The 21,696-nt window shown below is 53.6% G+C and overlaps 1 protein-coding gene across 2 annotated transcripts; it reads right to left on the reverse strand.

The window, feature by feature from the left end:
* Positions 1-367: 367 nt before the first annotated feature.
* On the reverse strand, positions 368-21,382 carry PLEKHM1 (pleckstrin homology and RUN domain containing M1). Of its 2 annotated transcripts, none has more exons than XM_052785032.1 (13): positions 21,272-21,382; positions 20,239-20,675; positions 16,735-16,823; positions 14,818-15,065; positions 12,740-13,375; positions 11,106-11,499; positions 8,948-9,188; positions 7,543-8,451; positions 5,682-5,827; positions 5,303-5,496; positions 4,779-4,842; positions 4,056-4,213; positions 368-1,223 (listed from the first exon to the last, which is right to left on the reverse strand). In XM_052785032.1, exons 3-13 carry the CDS (start codon positions 16,774-16,776, stop codon positions 1,094-1,096), a joined length of 3,162 nt encoding a protein of 1,053 aa, XP_052640992.1. In that variant the 5' UTR covers positions 16,777-16,823; positions 20,239-20,675; positions 21,272-21,382; the 3' UTR covers positions 368-1,093. The 2 variants fall into 2 exon arrangements, with proteins under 2 accessions (XP_052640992.1, XP_052640991.1); XM_052785031.1 differs by having other exon boundaries at positions 19,492-20,675.
* Positions 21,383-21,696: the final 314 nt, after the last annotated feature.

Genomic DNA, 21,696 nt, shown 5'->3' on the forward strand with positions numbered 1-21,696 from the left:
CCTGGCTTTTGTGCCTCCCCCCCCCCCCCCCCCCCCCCCCAGGGAGTCCCACTGGGGTCCCTGTGCTGGTGGGTGCACCCCAAACCCTCCCAGCACCGGGAGCGGGATGGTAGGGAAAAGAACTGGAGATGCCAACACCAGTGGGGAGCAGGTGGGAAGGAAAATGGGGCAGGGAGAATGGGGAAGGGTCCCGCAACCACCCTGCAAAATCCCAGAGTATGGGCCAGGAGGATGGGGGACAGGCAGGGAAGATGGAGGACAGGGAGCATCCCTGTCCCCAACCCTCCTCCCAGAGAGACATAGTGTCAGGTTGGCACCTGTGATTTGGCACCCGCTGCGGAGAAGCAAACCCCAAAGACAGCTTCGCTCGTCATTAAATAAACTTTAATTATTTTTGCATGGGGACAGGTGAAAGGAAAATAAAATTTCTTCCGAGGATTAAAAGCAGCAGGCCAAAAGGAGCAGCCCAGCTCTTCTCTCCCCTCTCTTCCCAGAGGCCACGGTGATGGACGGGCTCTCCGAGCGGGAGATGCTCGGCTGGCACCCGTGGTCCCCTGGGGACGCGCAGGTCCCTAAAGGCACAAGTGTCACTTTGTCCCCTCCCGTGCGGCTGCCGTCACCTCCCTGGCGCAGGCCAGCTTGTGCAAAACCCCCACGTAAAAAAATACCGTTTTTTCAGTATCGAACATCCTAAAAAACTAGAGCTTTAATCAATGTCAGTTATCCACACCCTTGATTGGAAATCCTGATTTACACCCTGGAAAGCTGCTGGGTTTCCACCAGGAGGGGACATACCAAGTTGGCACCAGGAGGGCGACTGGGAGCATCCCCGAGCAGCACTGGCTTAGCGTGACGGACCTTTCCAGCCCCCCTTGCTCAGCCCTGGGTGGGCAGAGGGTCCTTCCGTGGGGCAGAAGCACCCACACCACGTCACCCAGCACCACCAGCTCCCTGTCCCCAGGGAAGGGCCAGGCGCAGCATCAACTCCTGGGCAGGAGGGGGGGGTCTCTGCACCTCCCACCAGGCCCTTCCCCTCAGCACTAGTCCGGCTGGATGAGAAGGCAAGGGCAGCGTCGAGGTCGATCCCTGGATGCTAAAGGCTTAGCTCCATGCTGGCCTCCGCCTCCAGTTTTCGCTGGTACCTCTGCCGGCGCTCACAGCGGGGGCACGACTTGGCGCTGGCTTGGCAGTCCCGGTGGAAGACGGTTTTGCATTCGCTGCACCTAGGAGAAACCAAGCGGGGAAAAAAAAAAACCAAACAACCCACCGTGTTGGTAACATTAGAGCAAAGACTGAACTTCTCCCCACCAAACCAGACCTGGGGACACATCCTTGCCTCTGTTTCCTCCGAGCACTTGCTGAGCAAAGACCCCTGACCCCAGCGAGAGCCATCTCTGACTCAAGATGAACCTTGCTAGCAGGAGCAGTAACTACTCCAGTAAAAGATCCACCTCCAGCAAGCTGAGAGCAAAAGCAGCAGCTCGCCCGGAAAGAGCGTTGCGAGCAGCTGCCAGCACACCGATGTTTTGTTGCAGATGAAAGAGGGAGATGTTGAGTGAGGTTTGCATCTTGCTTTCGGAGCAGTGACAGCACAAGAGCAAAGTTTCAAGGCTGAGACGCCAAACCCTGTGATGGTGCAGGGCGGCGAGAGCCCGTCTGGGGTTGCATCACCGGCGGGGACAGGATGCAGCTCAGTGCCAGAGCTCGGACCCTCTGCTTGCCGGGCTGGGGTTCAGCCAGGAGACCCCCAACCCTGACTGCGGGACCCGCACATGGCAGAGACGCTGCTTGGGGACATCAGAGCCACAAGGAAAGGGACAGGCAGCCGGGGATGGCGTTGCCTTTGAGCCGTCCAGCTCCAGGGAGGTCTCACCAGCACCCGCCTGGGACCTCCCTGCTCTGGCTCAGCGCCGCAGCAGGAATGTAAACAGCCACAAATGATACCTTGCGTGGGGCGGCAGGGAGGAGACACCCAGCTCTGCGAGGGGCGTTCACTAATTATCTTGAGTCAACAGAAAAGTCCATGCTACGAAGGCTGAGCTCACTTTTTCCCGGTCATGATTCCCCACCTCGCCAGCAGCAGCAAAATGCAGCCCATCCACATGCCAGCGGGTCAGCTAGATTATTTTTTAAATGCCCTCAAGTGCAAATACCTGGTGCACAATCGATGTGTGAATACCACTGAATACCTTAATTTCCCAAAGGACGAGTGGAGAGGGGAGCAGAGAAATGCCCAGCAGCATGCCAGGCAAGGGACCATGACATATCGCACCCTGAGTCAACTCCTGCTCCTGACAGGCGCCCGCAAACTCCGAGTTACTCAAGATACGGAAAAGGCTCATGCACGGATAGACAGGATGGGGGGTTGCTGCCTGGCGCTGTGCATTTTCCCAGCGGAATGTATTTTCACGCGGCTTCTCGGGATTAGCAGCGGTGGCAGCTCCTCCCTGAGCGCAGGGGGATTTGCAAAACCAGGGGTTGGTTTTTACCCTGCATGTTTCTGAGCGAGCAGCAGCCAAAAGGCGGCATCTCCTGCCTCCACCTGACAGAGCAACGGCTGCAGGAAGCGGCCACCGCTGCTGTGAAAAGGAGAATGTCCCGTGCTCTGCTGGGTTTATTGTTAGGAGGCGTTTCAGACGCATCCTGCAGCGAGTGACGGTGTGACCCCAGCAGCTGGCTGTCCCCCAGGGCAGGCAGAGGGGCAGGAAGCTGGGTTTAGCTTGGCGAGGATGTTGGTCGAGCTGCTTTCCTGCTGCACAACCTCCTCCGCCAGGAAGAAAAAAAAAAAAAGGAGGTCAACAAACTTCAGAGCCCGGCTTTACAAGACATGAGACCTCCGGCTGGCTGCCAGCAGAGCTCAGCCCAGTGTACTTGATCTTTCCAGAGCCCGCATGCTCTTTTTCTAGGGAAAATCCGTCCCCTGGGGATGTTGACCTCGATAACAAGCATGATGGCTGCCCCTGTGGCAAGGAAGGTGAGTGAGCAATCCAGCTCAGCCACCCTGGAAATATTTGCAACCACGTAACACACGGGGTACCCAAGGATCCTGGTTTTGTTGGCATTTTCTGCAGCTTCTGGATGTTGCTGCTCGCTTTTAGGGACTCCCAGGCAAAGCAATACCATGCAGACCATCAGCCTGTTAAACTTCTCTGCCAGGATTATACTCATTGCCAAATAACCACTGAGATGTAGATCTCTCTCCACCTACGATGGATGGACCATGCTCCTGGGCTGGAATGTTTTGATATTGATTTCTTTAGAAAACCTTGCTGCTGGAGATAAATACTCCCCTTCTAACACACCCATCCGATTTCAACATCTGCTCAGCTGCTGAACCCTGTGCAGCAGTCGACCTCACTGCAGGCAAGGACCCTGCCTGCAAAGGATGCGAGCTCCGCAGGCAGGAGAAAAAACCCAGATGAAAGCCAGTGTCCCTCCTGTCCTGCTGGGAACATCCCCAGCCTCTCCCCAGCACATCCCACAGGGCTGCCCACCATTTATCTCCAAATCTGTGTCCGTGTGTCCTTCCTCCCCTCCTTGGTTGTAGAGGGGTGTACGAACAGTCCCACTGCTGCTTTTCCTTCCCTCCTGCAATCCCTGGAAGGGGCCAGACTGAATTTGAATGGGAGATGTGTTGGCTAGGTGAGCGAGGCAGGGGCACACAGCACCTTCATCATCCTCCTCCTCCCCCCAGCCCCTCTGTTGCTCCGGGACCCAGCACCCAGCGAGGCTTTTGCAGGCTGACAGCAAGGTGCTGGCTGGCTCTGCATGTTCAATCTGCAAAGCCACCTCGCTTGGTGACATCTCAGCTCTGTGAGGATGGTCCTCTCCTGCCCCAAACAGCCCAGTTTTGGTTCGGATCATCTTGGGGCTGATGGGTACCATGAGGATGCACAACCAGCTCAGAGCTATTACCGGGCCACCCCAGGGCTACATGCCTAGAAAGCGGAGAGCCCCCGAGAGGGACCCAGGGGATGGTCCAGGCTCCTGGGAAAAGCCAGGCCATAAGCTTGGGTGGCCTCGCAGCAGTGGGACGTGACAGAGACGTTGCTCACCTGGTGGTAGTGTCAAATTCGAACGGAAAAATGATGTCGCTGCTGTTGCAGATCTGGCAGATGAAGCCGCGCTGGGTGCACAGGTCGCAGTTGTAGACGTGATGGGAAGCAAACTGGAGCAGAGACTGCAGGAAGGTCTCAAAGACGCCGTCGGCTATCTGAGGGGCAGAGATAAGTCAGGCAGGTGTGGAGCCTGTCTCCCACCCTGTTTGCACTGTGCAAATCCACATTATACACCCATTCTTTGAGCTGCTATGTGAAGACAAGGCTGTCCTCCAAAAACAACCCAAAACTCACGTGCCTGGGTCGCAACAGGACCCCAGAGAGCTCACAGCAGCACCCACAACCTGCCAGGATGGGGCTCCTGGCTTTGGAGTCAAAGTGAAATCCAACCACCCATCACCTCCATTATTTGCAATAGATACAAGTTTGCATGGAGATGCACTAGCAGCAATGCTGGCTTAAATAGAGGTGAAGCAGTTTATCTTGTGTGATCTCTGTACTTCTCAGAAGATACAGGATTGTGCCAATTATTTTGACAAATTAAAATAAAGGCAATTATTTGCCTTTAAGCTGACGTGCAAGCTTGCAGAGTGCACATGATGGATAAGAGCAAGGCAAAAGCTATTTGAAACCTTCTACTGATGATGATGAAGTGCCGTGCTCGACAAACTGGGATGCTTTCACCACCAAAACCCCTATGACCACGCAAAAAGCTCTCACCTGCCTCAGGTCAGTGACACTGTATTTGTGGGAACACTCCAAGAGGTAGTGCCTATGATCAAGCCTGCAAAGAAGCACAGAGAAGAAGATGGTAGATGGTTTCCACCACATCTTCAACAGCTTTGGAGCAAGGGGGAGCTTGGATGATGCAGACTCTTGAAGAAAATCACTGCAGACTGATTTTTGCATTGTGCCACACATCCCAAATCCTGCCATTGGAAATCGTGTGAAAGCATTTCAAAGCGGGGAAAAAGAAAATAAATCTCTCATCTATTTTCCCAGGTGTTTCCTGTCCAGCCAGAAGCTCCTCAGTCAGGAAGGTGTTTCCTGAGTCACATCTCAATGTGTCGACACAGCCAACAGATGGATAAACTCCTTATAGCAGAGGACATGGAGCTAAAAACCAGCCCATGCCTCAGCAGCATCACTCCCTGCTCCAACAGCGAGCGATGAGGAGGACCAGGAGACCACTGAGGTGCAAAGAGGGGGATGCAGGGGTAACGTCACCCACAGAGGGACCTCACCGCTTGCTCAGCTCCTTCAGGGCCCCACTGCGGCACATGATGAGATAATCTCCCAGCAGCTTCAGCTGTTCCCTGCTCCGGCGGATCCGTCCCATCCTCTCCACATGGTCGTAGAGGCTCTCATTGACCAGCTTCAGGTCAATCAGCGGCTGGTTACGGATCTGGGTGAGGAACTTCAAAGCCTGCCGGCAAACCTGGGGCAGAGAGAGGCAAGAGGCAGGCATGCACTGAGGAGCAGCCCAGGAGGCTCGGAGCAAGGTGTAGCGTGGACATCTCCACCTCTGCTGATGGTGGAAACATTCAGATGGACCTTCAGGAAGCGTAGGCAGATGCAGGAGCATTTTCCTGCTCCCTGCACCAACCGAGAGCCTGGACTTACTCCTCGTTTTGTCAGATCCCAGTTGTGGATGAGGCGCGAGGGAATCACCGTCTCATCATCCCGGTGGCAGCTGTCGCAATAGTAGAGACCAGAGAAAGCGCAGAGCTTGGGCTTGGTGAAGGAGAAGCCGATCTGCCTGGAGCAGCCTGCAGGGAGCAGAGAGGAGGCGATGAGAGGGGACCTGTGCTGCCCCAAGAGCCCGTTCCCATCACCATCAGGATGGGGGGAGAAACTTTTGGGAGGGGGTAAATGGGGAAAGAAAGTTTTTGGAAGGGTTGGAGAGCAGCTAAAGCATGTGTAGGATGTTTGGTGAGAGGTCCCCAGCCCTTCCCTGCAGGCGAGGAGCTGTGATTTAAGACCATGATGGTCCAAAGAAGTCTGCACTATGCCTGGACCCACTTTTATCCATCAAGTGGTTAAATTGTTTCTTTTTTTTTTTTTTTTTTAGGAAAAGTGAATTCTGGAAACACCCCAGTGGTTTAGGGAAGAACCTAAAGCCCACCTGCCTGCCCCATCACCTCCACCAGTAACTTTGCCCCATTTTGCCTTCACTCCGTCTTTCTCTTTCCCGCTGCCACCGCAGGGTACCAAAACCTCGTCTGCAAGGGATGCGGTCAGGATGGATTAAGCCAAAAAAAAGCTTTTATTATAGCGGTGGGTAACCCAGGAGGAACCCAGCTCGGGTCTCGGGGGAAATATGCAGGGTTTTTATAGCAACTTGAAAAGCAAGCGCATCTTATTTGGAGTCGGGAAGGCAGGAAAACCCTTCGTGCTATTTTTAATGGGTTCAGTTCTCTAAAATACATCATCAAGCATAAGCGAACCTCTGCTATCCTCAAGGAAGGCTTTACCACCCCATCCTTCATGCTTTGGGGTAGCTGGAGCACATCTCAAAAAAAATTCATGGAAGTCAGGTGTTGCGCTCTGAATTAATAATAAAAAGAAGCTTTTATCACTCATTATGCCCTGACATCTCCTGTGCCAGGCTTGGGTGTCAGGCTGGGAGGGAAGTGAAAGCAGGGCAGGCAGCCTCCTAAGAAAACCTACACATAAAAACTGGGAATTTGTCTTTTTGGCTTGCTGCTTCCATCTGTTGCTAGGTGGAAGATGCAGGACAGACCCTGGAGGGGAAGGTAGAGACCAAATAGAATAGAAAATATATATGAAAAAAAAAAAGAAGAGAGATTAAAAGAAAAAAAAACCTGCTGGAGGGTACAAGAAATACAACTGAAGCAGGAGAGAAATCTGAAGTTTAATTAACTTACCAAGGTAAAGAACAAATTATACCTCCCGTGGAGGTCAGTGAGTGTTATCCTATTAAACCAGCATTGCCCCGCATGCCGAGAGGTGTTAGTGGAAGGTTAAATGAATGTTTTGCAAAATCAGCTTGTCACACCCATCACAATATTCGCTCCTGTGCTGCGTTACTGGAAAAACAGCATTTGCTCTTGATTGCACTTTCCCGGCAGGTTGGGGCCACAAAATGCCCAGGAAGAGAGTCCTGGGCCTCTTGGTCCATCTAAGGTTGCCTTCAAGGCAAGACCCCCACTGTCTATAGCATAAGCATCTTAAACAGGAGCCCAGTAGCAGCCCAGTTGGACCTGTCCTGGGGTGGAATGTGGATTCAGCATGGGGGGACTCACCCTGTGCACACAGACTACCAAAGGTGCCACTGACTGGGGATGTGAAACCCCACCGAGGGGCTTTGGTACTACATGGGGTTTGGATGGGGAAACCAGCAGCTGGCCTGCAATGGGTTGGCAGGACTCAGGGCATCTCTAATTTGATGTCACCTCATTAACACAACATCATCCTCCAAAACAGAGCTGGGTTTCTTGGTTTTGGACAAGCCAACGTATACCTGCACAGATGAAGCTCTGCGAGTCCAGACCCTTCTCCATGGGGATGGCCACCAGGTATTGCAACAAGAAGCCGTTTTCCTTCACGATGTTCTTCAGGATGACCTGGGAGTGCCCGTCCAAGCTGCCACCCAGAGTCAGCGCCTCCTCCGCGCTCTCCAGGTAAGACATGAGCACCCCTCGGACCAACTCCCTCCACGAGGCCGCTTCTTCTGCGTTCTCAGCCTGCAGCTTCAGGACAGCTTTGGAGGTAATCACCTTGAAGAACGCAGGTCCCCCGAGGCTCGTGTCTGGAAGGATGTCCTGGATGGTCTCTATACCGTAACTGTTGCTTAAAATTTTGTCGTTGTTCCTGACTTTAAAGCACTTTAAAGTCTCTAGAGACAGGGAAAAAATAAAAGGGACCCAGGTTTTGTCCATGTCCACGTACAGAACAGCCTCTTTTATTGCATCCAGCTCTGGTTCGTGAGCTGGAGTCCAGTCAAAGCTGTTCCCAGGCACGTCACTGTACTGGAGAAGAGCAGTGGAGTCACTCTGGATAGGCTGGCCTTCGCCACCGTCTTCTGGATACTCCAGCGTCTCCCACTCCTCCTCCTCCAGCTGAGGCCGGCACTTCTGCAGCGCCTCACGGATCCTGTCCAACCAGTCCTCGGCCTCATCTCGAGAAGGAGCTCGTAGGTAGAGTTTTTTCCCCAGGAAAACCAGCTCAAAACGGCCGTCCGAGTGCGTCAGCGCCAGTGACTCGCACCGCAGCAGGGAATAGCTCTCAACACAGATGCGGTCCTCGTGGTCCAAGAAGAGCCGGAGCTCCAGTGGCGACAGCTCGCAGGAAAACTCCTTCCATATCCCCATGGCTCCTCTCCGCTCCAGACTGCCCAGCTTCAGGAGCCCTCGGAAAGGGTTGGAAAGACCTGGGGCAAAAGCAGATGTCTCAGTTTAACCAAAGAAGGGGAAGCCAGTGGAGAGAGAAAAGCCAATGGGCTGCTCACAGCGAGCAACCAGAGGCATCACAGCTTTGAGAGCCGGTCCTGGTGGACAGTGGGATGGGGCACAAGTTTACAGGACCTTGGTCTCCATCATCTGTCCACCACCTGCATTTCGGTTTTGAGGCTGAGAACAAGTGGGACGGCATAAAGGAAACGTGTCCCACAGGGTGGACAGAGACATGGGGACAGAGGCACCCAGAGTACCTCCTCTCCTCCTAAAACGCTTCCCACCAGAGCCATCGTGGGCTCAGCAATGCCAAGGGAAGCTGCTCCACTGCCTTCTGGAGCTTTTAGTGCTGCCATCAGCTCAGCTATGGCAAACGGCTGCTTCCCGAACAGCCCACCACCTGAAACAACCCCCCCAGATCCTGAGCACTGCCCAGTGCTCCGTGAAAGCAGGAGAGGGGAGGGCAGCATGTACCCATCTGCCTGCGATGCACAACGCTGAAGCCCTTTTGTTCCCGTTCGGGTGACATTTTGGGTTTCCCGCTCTCCAAGGATGGCACTGACAGCCTTTCCAAGTCAAGAGCGCTAATGAGCCCTGGGGCCAGACCCTCGCCAGCCCCCTCTGGCCCAAAGCCATTGGTGTTGGCTGTGCTTTCGCTGCTCTCTCCTGGAGAAGGTCTGTAGAAATCATCTTCTGAGATCCAGCTCTTTCTTTTCTGTTTAAAAAAAAAAAAAAAAAAATTATTGAACCTATTGAACATCCTGTGTCCCTCAAACATGCACACCCTCAATGACCGCTCCACGGGGGCTGTTCCCACTCAGACTGAATCCCACGCAGTGATGCACGCCATTCCCACACGGATGGCTCCCCAGCTCCCTCTGATCAGGGAACGCTCCACAAGACTCTGTCGGCAGCTGGCAAATACTGGGATTATATACTGGTGGGATTATAAAGTCCAAAATTGATCAGTTCTCTCCCCTTAAAATCATCGAGGGGCTGAGAGGGAGAGCACATTCCCTGCAGTAACCACATACGAGATATTTGGTCCATGAAGTATTTCTGGTAGAAGGTGAAAAACCAGCTCTGTGATGGAAGGGTAGGAGCTCGCCTGGAGTACCAGTACCATCCTCATTCCAGGAAGAACAGAGATGGGGAGAGGTACAGAGAAGATGTCTAGGATGAAACAGAGACCTACAGCTTAAAAGCAGATGCTACAAACACCAGGCCTGACCAGTACAGGCAAAAATCAAGGCAGAGAAGGCAGAGAAGACCTTTGTTTCCGTACGTCAGGAGGGGATGAGACACACAAGCAGAATAAAACTCATTAAGCTGAAAGAAATCATGGCTGTTAACTTCTCTAGGAGTTTTTCTGGCTACAAGAATGGAGTGAGGTTCTGGGACAAGGTCCCCAAACAAATACCAGGAGCAAAACATGACCCAGCTCAGTGCCTTGGCAAAAGGGAGCAGCTTCCCTAGACCCAGAGCATCCCTTCCAGGGCTTCATCCCACCGGGAATGACCTCTCAATTACCCTACCCTGCTTTCCAAGAGCCTTTTATTCTGAATAACAAACTAAACGACAGCAGAAGAGCTGTCACCACCCTGCAGCAAGGATCATGGGTGGCTTGCAGCATAGTTCCCAATGTACAAGCAGGCTCGGCTTACTCCAGGACCAGGAACGCAGGTTGCTCTGTGAGTCATGCGAAAGCAGGGGGGAATTTCCTGTTGACACCGTATGTTATACATAGATTAGGTCAAACTGGCCCAATGCCATGAGGAAGCAGCGGAAATGGGATAACTGGGAGGGAGCTGAAAGGAGCAGAGACCAAAAAGAGAAACTGTTTGGGGGGGTATGAAGTATATCCTAACCTCGCCAGGATGGAAATGATGGGAATCAGGATGGAAACAATGGGAACCAGGATGGAAAAGTCAGTAACAAATTAGACAGAGGACAGGGCTGTTCAAAGAGTTTCCTAAAAGCAAAAGCAAGTGCATCAACTCCTTAGCGGCAGCAGGGGAAATCCGCCACTGCTTAAGCTAGCCTAAGCACCAGGGATGCCATCCTGCTCTGAGAACAGATGTGCTGCGTGAATATTTTTCCACTGGAAAACTGTAATTTGTTTCCCATCCAGTCAACCCTTTTCCCTCCTCTTAAGTGGACCATAAATGAAGAAAAGTCCCTATGAGAAACTCGACTCTCAGGCTGTTTTATTGGCTTGCACACAGCCTATGGCCAGATTTGTGCAAGAGCTCATCACCCTCCAGATATCGTTAACAAAACCAAAAACTTCCTGTTGCAGCCGCTCTTGGTGAGGGATGAGTGGCAGGCCAGGCAGGGTTTCAAAAGCTTTGGTGCCTCTTTTACCAGGAAATACCAACTTTGACCCAATTTCTCCCAGGGCAGCTGCATGGACACAGCTCCCCAGGGTCCGGGAAGATGCTCATGGAGCAGGGAGCATCACTTACACCCAACTCGCTGTCAGAAGAGTGGAAGCAGCACAGAAGGTGAGAGTTTGGAGAAACTAGTGGCTACTCAGAAGCTGTTAGCAGTTTTATTTTCCTTTTCCATTAGATCTGCTGGTCAGGAAGCATAAAAACAAGGAGATCGATAGCAAGCAAGCTGTAACACCTACCGGACAACCCAGCAGTGGAGAAAGGAGGTATTCAGCCGTTGGGCTGCGGACTGCTTGGCTTGTCTCGCTGCCACCGACTGTGCCGCTTCTGCCTGTCTCTCCTCTGCTTGGACTGCCACGCCGCGTGGCCGAAACGCCGGCCGTGCTGCTGGCTTGTGGTGCTGCATCTCCATCCCCATCACTGGCAGTGACCACGTTGCCCGTCTGAGCAGAGCCTGTACTGTCAGCGTCGGGAGGTGGTTGCTGGTGAGCTCTGTGGGATGGTGCTGGGGGGACGGGCGATGTGTCTGGGGGACAGACGGGCTGCTGCGGGGAGCAGCCTAGCACGCTTGGGGCCAGCGGTCCCTCTGGGGCTTCCAGGCTTAGCTTGGCTTTGCTGAACTCGGACAACACCCTTGAAACAGAAAAGTGACCAGTTTGAACGTAGCTATGTTAACCAGAACCTATAAAAAAACCAGTTATTGCTAATTATAACTACCTAGAAAAAGACCTCAGTATCACTGCTTGTCATCTGCAGGCTGGCAGCACTGTACAGCTGCAAAAAAACCCCGTGGCACCAATCATGCTAACAGAAAAACATGTGATATGTGCCCTACAGAGCTGCAGTCAGTCCCACTGCAGGCAAGGACCATGCCTGCAAAGGAGGCACTTCCTAACTATGCAGATGAATGGGGTTTAATTTGCCTCTGATGGACATCTCCTCATGCAGGGAGAGTGCTGGGTGCTCCCCACAGCCCCAGCCCCACGTACAGCTCCCGGACACACATCCAGCCACGAACTGTGTGCCAAATTTCAAATGTTTTCATAACCGTTAACAAGCAATTATTAGTGGAGCCTGGCCAGACGAGATGCTGTTCCCATGCCCCTGCTTCGCCACCAGCTAGATCGAGTTAAACCAGCCGAAGATTAAAATTCAAAACGACGTCTTTCCATCACGAGTTTAATCCAATCAAGGAAGGTTCTTCCAGGATCATCACAAGATGCAAAATCCTCGAAGCAGGTAATGATGCCATTACCAATGGGGAAGAACAGACTGCAGCTCTAAACCCTCTTGAAGACCCTTACCAAGAAGTGGGTGCCTTCGCCAACCAGCACCCCGAAGCTAGGCTCCTTCAGAGCCTTTGAAGGTGGCAGGGAAAATATTTACTGATTACTCAGAGCTTATATAACCCGCTGGAAATCTTTGTGCTGGGTGTTTGGCAGAAATAAATCACGAGGATGACAAACCAACAACCTCCCTCTAAATTAGCTGCCGAAACTGCAAATTATAACCCTTTCCTGCGACCAAAGTAATTTCTTTCCCCCAACAGAAAGCCCCGAAGCATCCCCCAGCATACGCCAGGGAGATGTGACATTCCTGAAACCAGGGAGCAGCATTTTTCTGATGTTTCTGCCCTGGTAAAGAGGACAGACACACACTTCAGTGGCCAGGAGCTCATTTGCCATGGTAGCAGGGTCCCAGCAAGCTGTGCTGAGTGTTTCTTTTTACCTTTCAGGCTCTTTCCAGGAGGAAAAAACCAGCTTGTTAAAGAAAAACAGAGGATAAAGCTTTCCTGCTTATAGAGAGAAAATAAATGAGAACCCAGGAGAGGGTTGAAAATCCCTTTGAAGAGGAGATCTGGAAAAAGACTCACTCTTGCAGCGACCTGTCCAGGTCCTCAGCAGTGGCCGTCCCCAGGTCGGAGTCGCAGGAGAGCGGCTCCTCACTCCGCTCGGGACTGCGGGCACAGTGAGCTGGGAGGATGCTGTCAGAGCCCAGGCTGGAGGAGAGCTGGGATGAGCTCGTGGTGTTAAGGCTCAACGAGGACGACGTGAGTTTGATTTTGCTGCTGGCTTTGCTGATGGGTAGGACGGAGGGTTGAATCTCGATCTCGTCCGACCCTGATGACTGGGAGATCGAACCCAGCGATGCTTTTCTGTGGGGTTCGGATGTCGAGGACGTGAGGGGCTCCAGCAGCTCCGAAACAGGGCACAGACCCGACAGGGACAAAGGGGTGATAGTCCACTCGTTCAAAACTGCTGATTTATAGGAGAGCTCAAAGGTTAAGGATGATAAGCCCTGCAAGTAGCAAAGGAGAAACTCGCACTCTTCGGCATCTAAGAGCAGAGCGGTCGCTTGGTAGTATTCGGGCAGCCGGGACCTCTCCCGCAGCAGCAGCTTCAAATAACACTCCATGAGGCCATCGTTCAAAGCCAGCCTCAGCCAGGCTCGGCAGCGGCCGACGTCTGTATTGATAAAGATGAGTTGTTCCAGTTCCAAGACAATATTTCTGAGGAAAGGCAGAGAAAGAACAGAAAAGGACGTAAGCGGCTCTGTTTTTGGTCCATCATGGGGTGCTGGAGGGGAAGATCCTCCATCACAAACTGCCCAACCTGCTCTGCTATGGGAAGTTTAGGAGTTGGGACAAAAAAGGCTGTGGAAAATTTCTTTCCTTCATGGAAAACATGGTTTCCCATGGAGAAAAAAGAGTTCCCGAATGCCCCAAAGCTAAACATATTGGTAACAACCCCAAGCATCCCTGGGGTGCCTCTCGGTGCTCCTCCTCTCTCTGGCTGGAGGCATCTCCCACACATCACTCACCCTGGACCGAGGATGCAGAGGGGGAAATTCCCACTGTCCCTGCACATTTGTGGGTCTTGCTCTGGCTGGATACTCCTTGGTGACAACTGTGTGTCTAAATCCTAGCTTCAAATTTAAAATCAGCCAAAACACAGTGAAAATGGCTGCGGCAGCCCAAAAAAAAGAGTGGGTCAGGTTGAGCTCCTCAAGCAATCTCAGCCTCCTGACTTCAACTGTTCTCCCCTAAAATCCAACAGCGACACCACGCTCCCTAATCCTCCCTGGTCCCAGCTCATGTCGGCGCTGCAGACGCTACAAAAACCAGCAAAAGTTTTGTAAGATTTTTTTTAATCTGTCTCTCAAAAAAGAAGAAAAAACCTTCAAAGGGCACAAAAATATCTCCTGTAGCATGTGAAAGAGTTATTTTCATCAGCTCTTTCATAATTTAAGAGTCGGTGATGGAGTTGAATGAGGCTTTCAAAACTATTTGTGTGGGGGCTGTTATTTACTGTGGGAGGACTCTGCTTAGGGAGTGGCTCAGAAAAACCCCAGCAAATAATGATAGTTACCCAGGCGAGACCTCCTCAAAGGTTGATTGGGACATGGGGAAATGGAGGCCAACCATTCCCAGCAGATCCAGGCCAGAAGCGAGACCAGACCCCTGTGCCATGCATCCCATAACCTGCTGCTATCGTATGTCAGTGTGATCACTGGGGTCCCACTGGGGATGAGTCCCCGTATACAGCCTGGCACCCAAAAATAAATAAGAAAGCAGTGTGCCCTAAGCTGGCAGCAGCGTTTCATTCCTTAACTGTATGGGGACATCGGCTCACGCCTAATGGCACTTTACCCCTTGCACACGCTGAGAGGGGCTGTGCTGGGTGCCCAGCCCCACATCGCTTGGCATTGCAGGGGCTTTGCTCTCCTACCTGTATCTCCCAGCAGTCCCAGGCAGCCTCAGCCCCCTGAGACACCTCAGGAGAGCATCTCTCCCTCCGACTGAAGGGATCGAGCACACAGGACAGGGTAGAGATGTATCTTTCCATCGAGCCACCCTCCCGTTCACCGTTCCCTGAATTTTGTGGCTTTTGCACCAAAGAGAGGGGATAAACCTGAGCGTGCAAACACGTTTGGGCAGGGACGGGCACTCACCGATGGGTGATGCTCTTCAGCAGACCCCAGAAGACCGGCTGGGGAAGCGGTCCCCGACCTCCTGTTTTCTTCCCTTTCCCTCCACTCTCTGCCTTTATATGCTTCGCCTTCAGCCCGTGCACAAAGACAGCTTCCAGGGCGCTGCAGAGGGTGTTCGCATTCCCATCGTCGCTGGTCACAATGGCATCCGAGGTCACGTACTGCTTCTGCAACGCCTTGATGGCATTCACCAGTTGCTTCTTGATCAGCTGCAAGACAGGAAGTACATGCTTGCATTATAAAAAAATAAGTATTAGGAAAGATTTCATATAAAAGGGCTCAAAAAGTGCAAGGCTCATCCAGAGCAAAGCACCACATGACTTCTACTTCATCCACATGCTTCGCAGTGGCTGTTAGGGAGCACCATAGCTGAACCAGTCAAGCTGGGGACTCATGCTCTTGGCAGCACAGTTCATCTGGCTTTTTTTTTTTTCAAATGAGTAATATATGCAATTTTAGTTGGTGTTTCAGAGCCCACTGGGTTGCTGGGGTTGCCTTTACAGCGTGCGGTGCTTCCTCTGCAGACACCAAATTGCTTAAGAGGATGGGGAGAAAAAGAAATCAGCTCTTTCCAGGCGCTTGCTCGGGGGAAACACAGGGATTAAATAAGCACGATTGAGAAACGAGAATTTCAAAGGAGGTAACCCGTAATAAGGGCTGCAATACCACTTGAACTTGTGCAGAACAGCCCAAGCAGCATGTGACGTGCTAATGAGTCCTGCCAGCAGAAATCAAAGTCATCGATCTCGCTCTCAGCAGCTCGTCTGTGTTGATTAACCCACGGGTGCTGCTGGGGACGGGCTCCCCCAAAAAAGATGCTTTTGGAAGGACAGCTGGGGTTTTAGCTGCTGCCTTCAGAGAGCCTTGGTGGGCTTTGAAGTGGGAACACGGGAATTTTACCTTCCAGCAGCTTTGCTTCCCTCTTTCTCACATCAGTTGAAAAGCAGTATGTTCAGTGAATTTAACAATTTTATGCTGGTGGAGGGGATTTTTTTTTTCTAACGCAGCTGAGCCCGGATGTCTCAATCAACCTTATTTAAAATGAAAGTTGCACTTCCCAGCAGGGATTTGGCAAACACTGCAAATTCATGTTTCGGCATCAATCATGCAGCATTCAAGGAGAATGCTGAACGGCACCAGCCACTGCGACTGGGGCAGGGCGGATTTTGACTCGAGCCTGGGTTGGCTGAACAAACTCATATTAAATTTCCAGCCCAGGGTATTTTTTTCAGCATCTAAATAAGATTTCCAGCAGCTGTAGTTCAAGGAAAACAGCCGGAGGAACGTGTACCTTATCCCTGCTCGTATCGGGGACGCTCCTTGCAGCGGGGGCTGTTTTCCAGCTGCTTCACAGATCTGCTAGCACAAGCAACCTGCTTGCAAGCAGCAACTGTGGGCTAACAGGATTAAAGAGTGCAAATGATTTTATCTGTCATGCATGAATTAATTCTGCTGTGGGATGAATTAAACACCCAGTTTGAACCGCTGGGTTTGAACTTTGCTCATTAAACGTGTTTAGACTCCCAAAGCTGGGTAAAGAAACACCAAATATAGAGAACAGCAATGCTCCTTCACCCAGGTATCAGGGCTGAGCACCTTCCCCTGCCCCACGCTGGGTCTTGCCACGAGGGGCAAAGCCCAAGGTAGAGTCTGGTGTGATTTAACTCATGGCCACCCTATTTGCTTTAACCTGCCCCCCCATGAGTCAAACCATCAAGGATCCTCTCTGCTGGAAAGCTTGAGCCACCCTTCACCCCTATAAACCAGCCCAACCCCAGCTGGCAGCACCGACAAGTCCTACCACGTCCCCGGCGGTAACTGGAGTTGCACTGGGGAGTAACTAGAGCTATTTGGGGAGGTTCAGGACATCTCGCTCACCTGTATGGCTTCCTTGGGGTCATCGGCATGGCTCGAATGCATCTCAGCTGCTGCCGCTCCCCACGCCGGGCACTGTCTTCACATGTCACCTTTGGGACAAGGAGGAGGAGCATGTCTGAGCACCCATTTGGTTTACATCTAACTCACCTGTCATGTGAAGGGCACCCGGCATCACGCAAGAGGCATGGATCATGCACTGAGGCATTTTGCAAGCACTCATGGCCAGACTGCTGCTGGATTCAAGCTGGGACCGACCTACGACCACATTGAAACACGCCACACTTCCCGGGGACCAGGAGAGTTTCAGGCAAAACAGGGCATGGCCAAGAGACCGAGAGCGAGTAATTAACCCCTGCAGCTGCCCGGAGGCAGCCCTAAACCTGGGTGAGACATCGAGCTGGTCAAGCCAGCAGCAATGCACGCAGGGCCAGGGACTGCTCCCCTTCTGTTTCTACATCACCTGAAATACCCAGGTGCCAGCAAGGGCATCAAAACAGCCATTTAGCAAGCGAGCTTGAACGACGGCACTCAAAAGCCATGTGAAAGGCATTAAGGTGGCCCAGACAGAGGGGTGTCACTCCCCAGCAGACCCTGCGCAGAGGTGACAGCAGCTCATCTCTCTGGTACTCGCCAGAGGAGCGATGCTGCTGCCAAACCCAGCTGGGATGGACCCTCTTGGAGGTGTCTGGGTGCTCGCTCCAATGGCACAGAGCTGTCGGGGAAGACAGGAAAGAAGGATGCAGGTTCTCCATCAGGTTTCCAGTCGCTCCGTTCAGAGGTAGACGAAACCCAGGACTCCCTGCTCCTGGGGGTGCAGATGGCAGGTCTGGTTTTGGTGGGAGAAAAATCAGTGCCCTCCCGCTACAGGAAAGCCTGGCAAAACCAGAGCTGAGCAGGCAGCAGCAGCCTCGCTGGGGTCATCTGCAACTGCAGGGTGTTTTGCAGACAACAACGGACCTTTGACTTCTGACTTTTGGCCTCATGCCCTGTTCTTCAGAGCCGTTTGCTGAAACCAAGCTGTGCCTGGAGGCTCTGTGAGCAAAGCACATGGCTGTCAGCAAGACGCCCATCACACAGCTGCATCCCTGCTCAAACACAGAGCGTCCTGGCACTGAAAAGGGTCAGAGAGCTGCTCCAGCACCAGCTACCACAGTAAAGCTTTCTAAGGATGTGAAAGCTTGGAGATTTATTCCCTTGAGTTGGAAGCACTTGCCATCTAAATAGAGGAGAGAGCCCAGCAGTTGACTGCAGGGTTTAGGTATGCCCACAGCAGACAATGGGCTTGGTATAGCATTGATACTTCAGATTTTATTTCCAAGCCAACACAAAAACTCCAGAGCTTTCCCCAAGCAGAGCTGACAACCTCAACCTGCCCCTCTCCCTGCACCATGAGCCGTCAAACCAGGGCAGAAACATGGTTTGCAGACCAGCTCCTGCAGAGCCACGGCCAGTCCCGAATGCAGTGGTGGCCCAAATCCGGAGCAGCCCAAATCTCGTGCAGCCTAAACCCAGAGCAGCCTGAATCCACAGCATCCCAGACCCGAAGCATCCTGTGCATGTACCGCACCAGCTGGTCCTGCTCAGAGCAGCAGGTCAAGAGCTCTTTGGGGACAAACCCCAGATCGATCCTTAGTGTCTCCCGAATTCACAGACAACTTCAAAGAAAAGGAAACTGTTTTTGCCATGACTTGTCATAAGATTTCCTCTCTTCGGGTTGCAACACAGAAATGGGAGAGTGCAGTGATTACGGGAACGTTAACCTCTGGCTCACAGGCTCGAAGGACTACTGGGGGTTTTTGGGGGGAGCGAGGGAACATCTAAGTGACAGCAGTGGTTGATGAGGACCGCAGAGAGCCATTCCCATCTCCACCCTCCATATGAGAAGTTCAGGCTCCTCGGGGCCAGGCAGCCTCTGCCCCTTTCCCCACCACCTCCTGCACACACCCTGCAAACAAGTGACACATCCCACGCAAGACAAATTCAAGGTGCAAGAGCTGGGGGTGGGAGGAGCAAGCTGTGGGCACAGGGTGGCATTTCTCATGCCCAGAGAGGCAGCGTGGGTGTTTCAGCTCCAGGACTGCACCCGCCATCTGTGCTTTTGGCATCAGCCACCCCGGTATCCCCAGGTGGTCGCAAGGGAGGGGGTAACAGCGGTGTTTTCGCAAAGACCTCATCCAGATTTTACAAAGTGAGTGGTATTCCCCCAAAACACACGCTCCTTTGCTGGCATCACCTCTCCCAGCGTCTGCAGGAGGTGAGACGCTGAGGAGGACACCCGCCGCCTTCACCATGGGACTCTCCACTCCCATCACGACCAGTCCAACCAGTTTGTTCCAGCGCCGCGAATCCACACGGCACTGCTTCTGTTGGGACAGCATTTTCCTGAAAAACGAGTGCAACGAACCAGCTCTGAGGCGGATTTCACCTAACACAAGTCTTCAGCGAAACATGGGGAAATCAGACTGGCAGCCCTGGCACCAGGCTAGCTGGCTCTAGAAGGAACCAGAGGGCTCCGGAGCACTTCCAGGTGGATCCTGGAAAGCCACGGCTGGTCCTTGTGATCTCGAATGGATAAGACATCAGATGTATGTGCAAATGCAGAGACAAGCACATCTACAGCAGAAAAAACCCACATCGTTTCCCAGCAGTCACCACCCCGGAGGCTACGCAGGCAGATCACAACAGCTCGAGTAAAACAAAGAAAATAAAACAAGTGAGAAATAAAAACAGCCAGCAAGCTGGCGTGGTTAAACCTACCGAGGAGGGGAGTCGCTGGTGCGAGAGCAGAGTTGTTTATTTACCAAACTGCTGCAAAACAGCCAAATTCTTTGGGAACGGCTTGTTCGAATCAAGCCTTGTGCCAGGAGAGGCAGAGACCCTGTCCCAGAGCTTGGCTCTTCGGTATCCCAACAAGCGACGCTCTCCGAGTTATAAATAAACAGCAGGTCACCGCTCGTGCTTTGCAAACGGAAAACAACAGCTCACAACGACGGCGTGAACCGGTGACTCAAGGCCTGGACGTGGAGCCAGTCATTTTCCAAGCACGAGTGCTGTGCCAGGCACCCTCTGCCTCGGGGAAATGAGGGCTTTGATGGACTGGTGGGTCCAAGGGCTGGTGGCGGGACAGCCCTCTCCTCCTACACAGCTTCTGCCTTCCACCCAGAGCCCGTGCACACCCAGCCACACTTAAAAGACAAGCCGACCCCAAGCAGAAGCAGCCCGGGAGAAGGAAAGCCAGCTGGCATGGCCAGTGGATTGGCTTGTTGGAGGATAAAACCCCTCGGAAATAATTCAGCAAGGGTTAGGGCAGGTTTAGAGCCCAGCCCCAGCTCGCAGCAGCAGCAGGACACTCGCGGTCCAACTTCAGCTCCTTCTCTGTGCCCAGCCCAGCGTTATTCAGCACTGCCGTGATTCCCACTACAGGAACACAGGCATCGCGTAAGGGATGGGGACCAACACACCACCCTCTTCCCTATGGGAAAGTCCTCCTTGCAGTTGACAAACCTGATGGTGGATGGAGAAGAGTTGCTGCTGCTGAAGCCCTCCAACTTCTGCCCGCCGCGGCACTGAGCAGGACCCCCAGGAGCAACCAGGGGAGGCAAAGCAGCCACTGCTCTTGATGGCAAGATTGTGTTTCTCAAACACTCAAAAATGAGAATTTCTTTTAGCTTGTTGCCTACTCCTGCACCAGGCTGCAATTTGCCAGAGCTGCGGGTAAAGCCGGGGTTGATTTTCCCCAGCGTCGCAGATGACAGAGCCACCGCGCAAGGGCGAAGCGGATTGTGAAACCCCCAACGTGTTGAGGCAAAATGTTCCTGTATTTATACTCCCGATTTTTGCGTTGCTTTGGATTGCCAGTGCTGGAGCTTCCTGGTTGATTCAGTGGCCATCTGACGCGGTGGGCAGCTCGCATCCCTTGATGGGGGAGGAACCGGGGGTCGCTGGAAGTAAGGCAACAAGAAACCAGCTCTTTAAACTCCGCATTTTCTGCTGGACACAAGAACTACCCACAGCTCATTTGCAACTACTCGTTCTAAGCGAGAAAACGTCATTTATAGAGAACAGAACACACAATAAATCAGAGAAAGCTGTAAGGATCCTGCACCTGCTGGGATCTCTGCACGGATACGGCCTCTCCGGCCAGCGTGGGGTCTACGGGGATGAGCCAGGCCGAGAGGGCTGGGGTGTCAGCGCTGCAGGGAGTGCATCGAGGACCAGACACCAGCAACCCCCCCACCCAGGGGGACCCCACGGAAAGGAGCATCTGAGCCACGGCACAGGTCTGTGGCGGCTTGTGGGGGGTCTGGCATGGGTGGGCCATGGTGCCAGGCTGCCCTGGGGGGGGGGCTGTCACGGCTGGGGGGGGCACCCGGGTGGCTGCTGGGGTGGTGCAGGCCTGGGGAGGGGTCAGCAGCCATGGGGGGGGGGGGCAGCCCTTGCTTGCACCACCCTGCACCCCCCGTCTGCACCCCTCATCACCCTGCACCCCACGGACCCCCACGACCCTGCACCCCCGTCCGCCCCCTCCCCCACTCACCGGCTCCGCGTCTCCGGCCGGGGAACCCGGAAGTGCCGGCCTTGCCGGGAGCGCGCACGCCCCGCCCCCTCCTGCCGCCGGCGCGCAAGCGAGGCGGGGCCGAGGAGCGCCGGGCCACGCCCACCCCAGACAAGGGGCGGGGCTTCGGGCGCGGGCACGCCCCGCGCTGACGGGCGCAGGCGGGCACGCGCGGTCAGGCACACGCAGAGACGCACACGCAGACAGACGCGCGTGCACACCCACACGCGCGGCCGTGCATACACGCGCGCCCACGCGCACACCCCCAAGCAGCCCTACAAGCACGCCCACGGCAGGCACGCATACACGCACAGACACACGCGCAAGCGGGCACACGTACGCACACGCGCGGGGCAGACACGCACAGACACAAGCGCAGGCAGGCAGACCCCTGCGCGCGCGCACAC

This window comes from Harpia harpyja, chromosome 4 (genome assembly GCF_026419915.1).
Source record: "Harpia harpyja isolate bHarHar1 chromosome 4, bHarHar1 primary haplotype, whole genome shotgun sequence".
NCBI classification, from domain to species: domain Eukaryota; kingdom Metazoa; phylum Chordata; class Aves; order Accipitriformes; family Accipitridae; genus Harpia; species Harpia harpyja.

Excerpts from the sequence above, each read along its gene's own strand:
- PLEKHM1 (XM_052785032.1), bottom strand. The coding sequence starts at position 16,776 with ATGCATTCGAGCCATGCCGATGACCCCAAGGAAGCCATACAG. Across the intron at positions 13,376-14,817 it reads CTGAAGAGCATCACCCATCG|AAATATTGTCTTGGAACTGG; the intron begins GTGAGTGCCCGT and ends GCCTTTCCTCAG. Across the intron at positions 11,500-12,739 it reads CTGGACAGGTCGCTGCAAGA|GGTGTTGTCCGAGTTCAGCA; the intron begins GTGAGTCTTTTT and ends TTCTGTTTCAAG.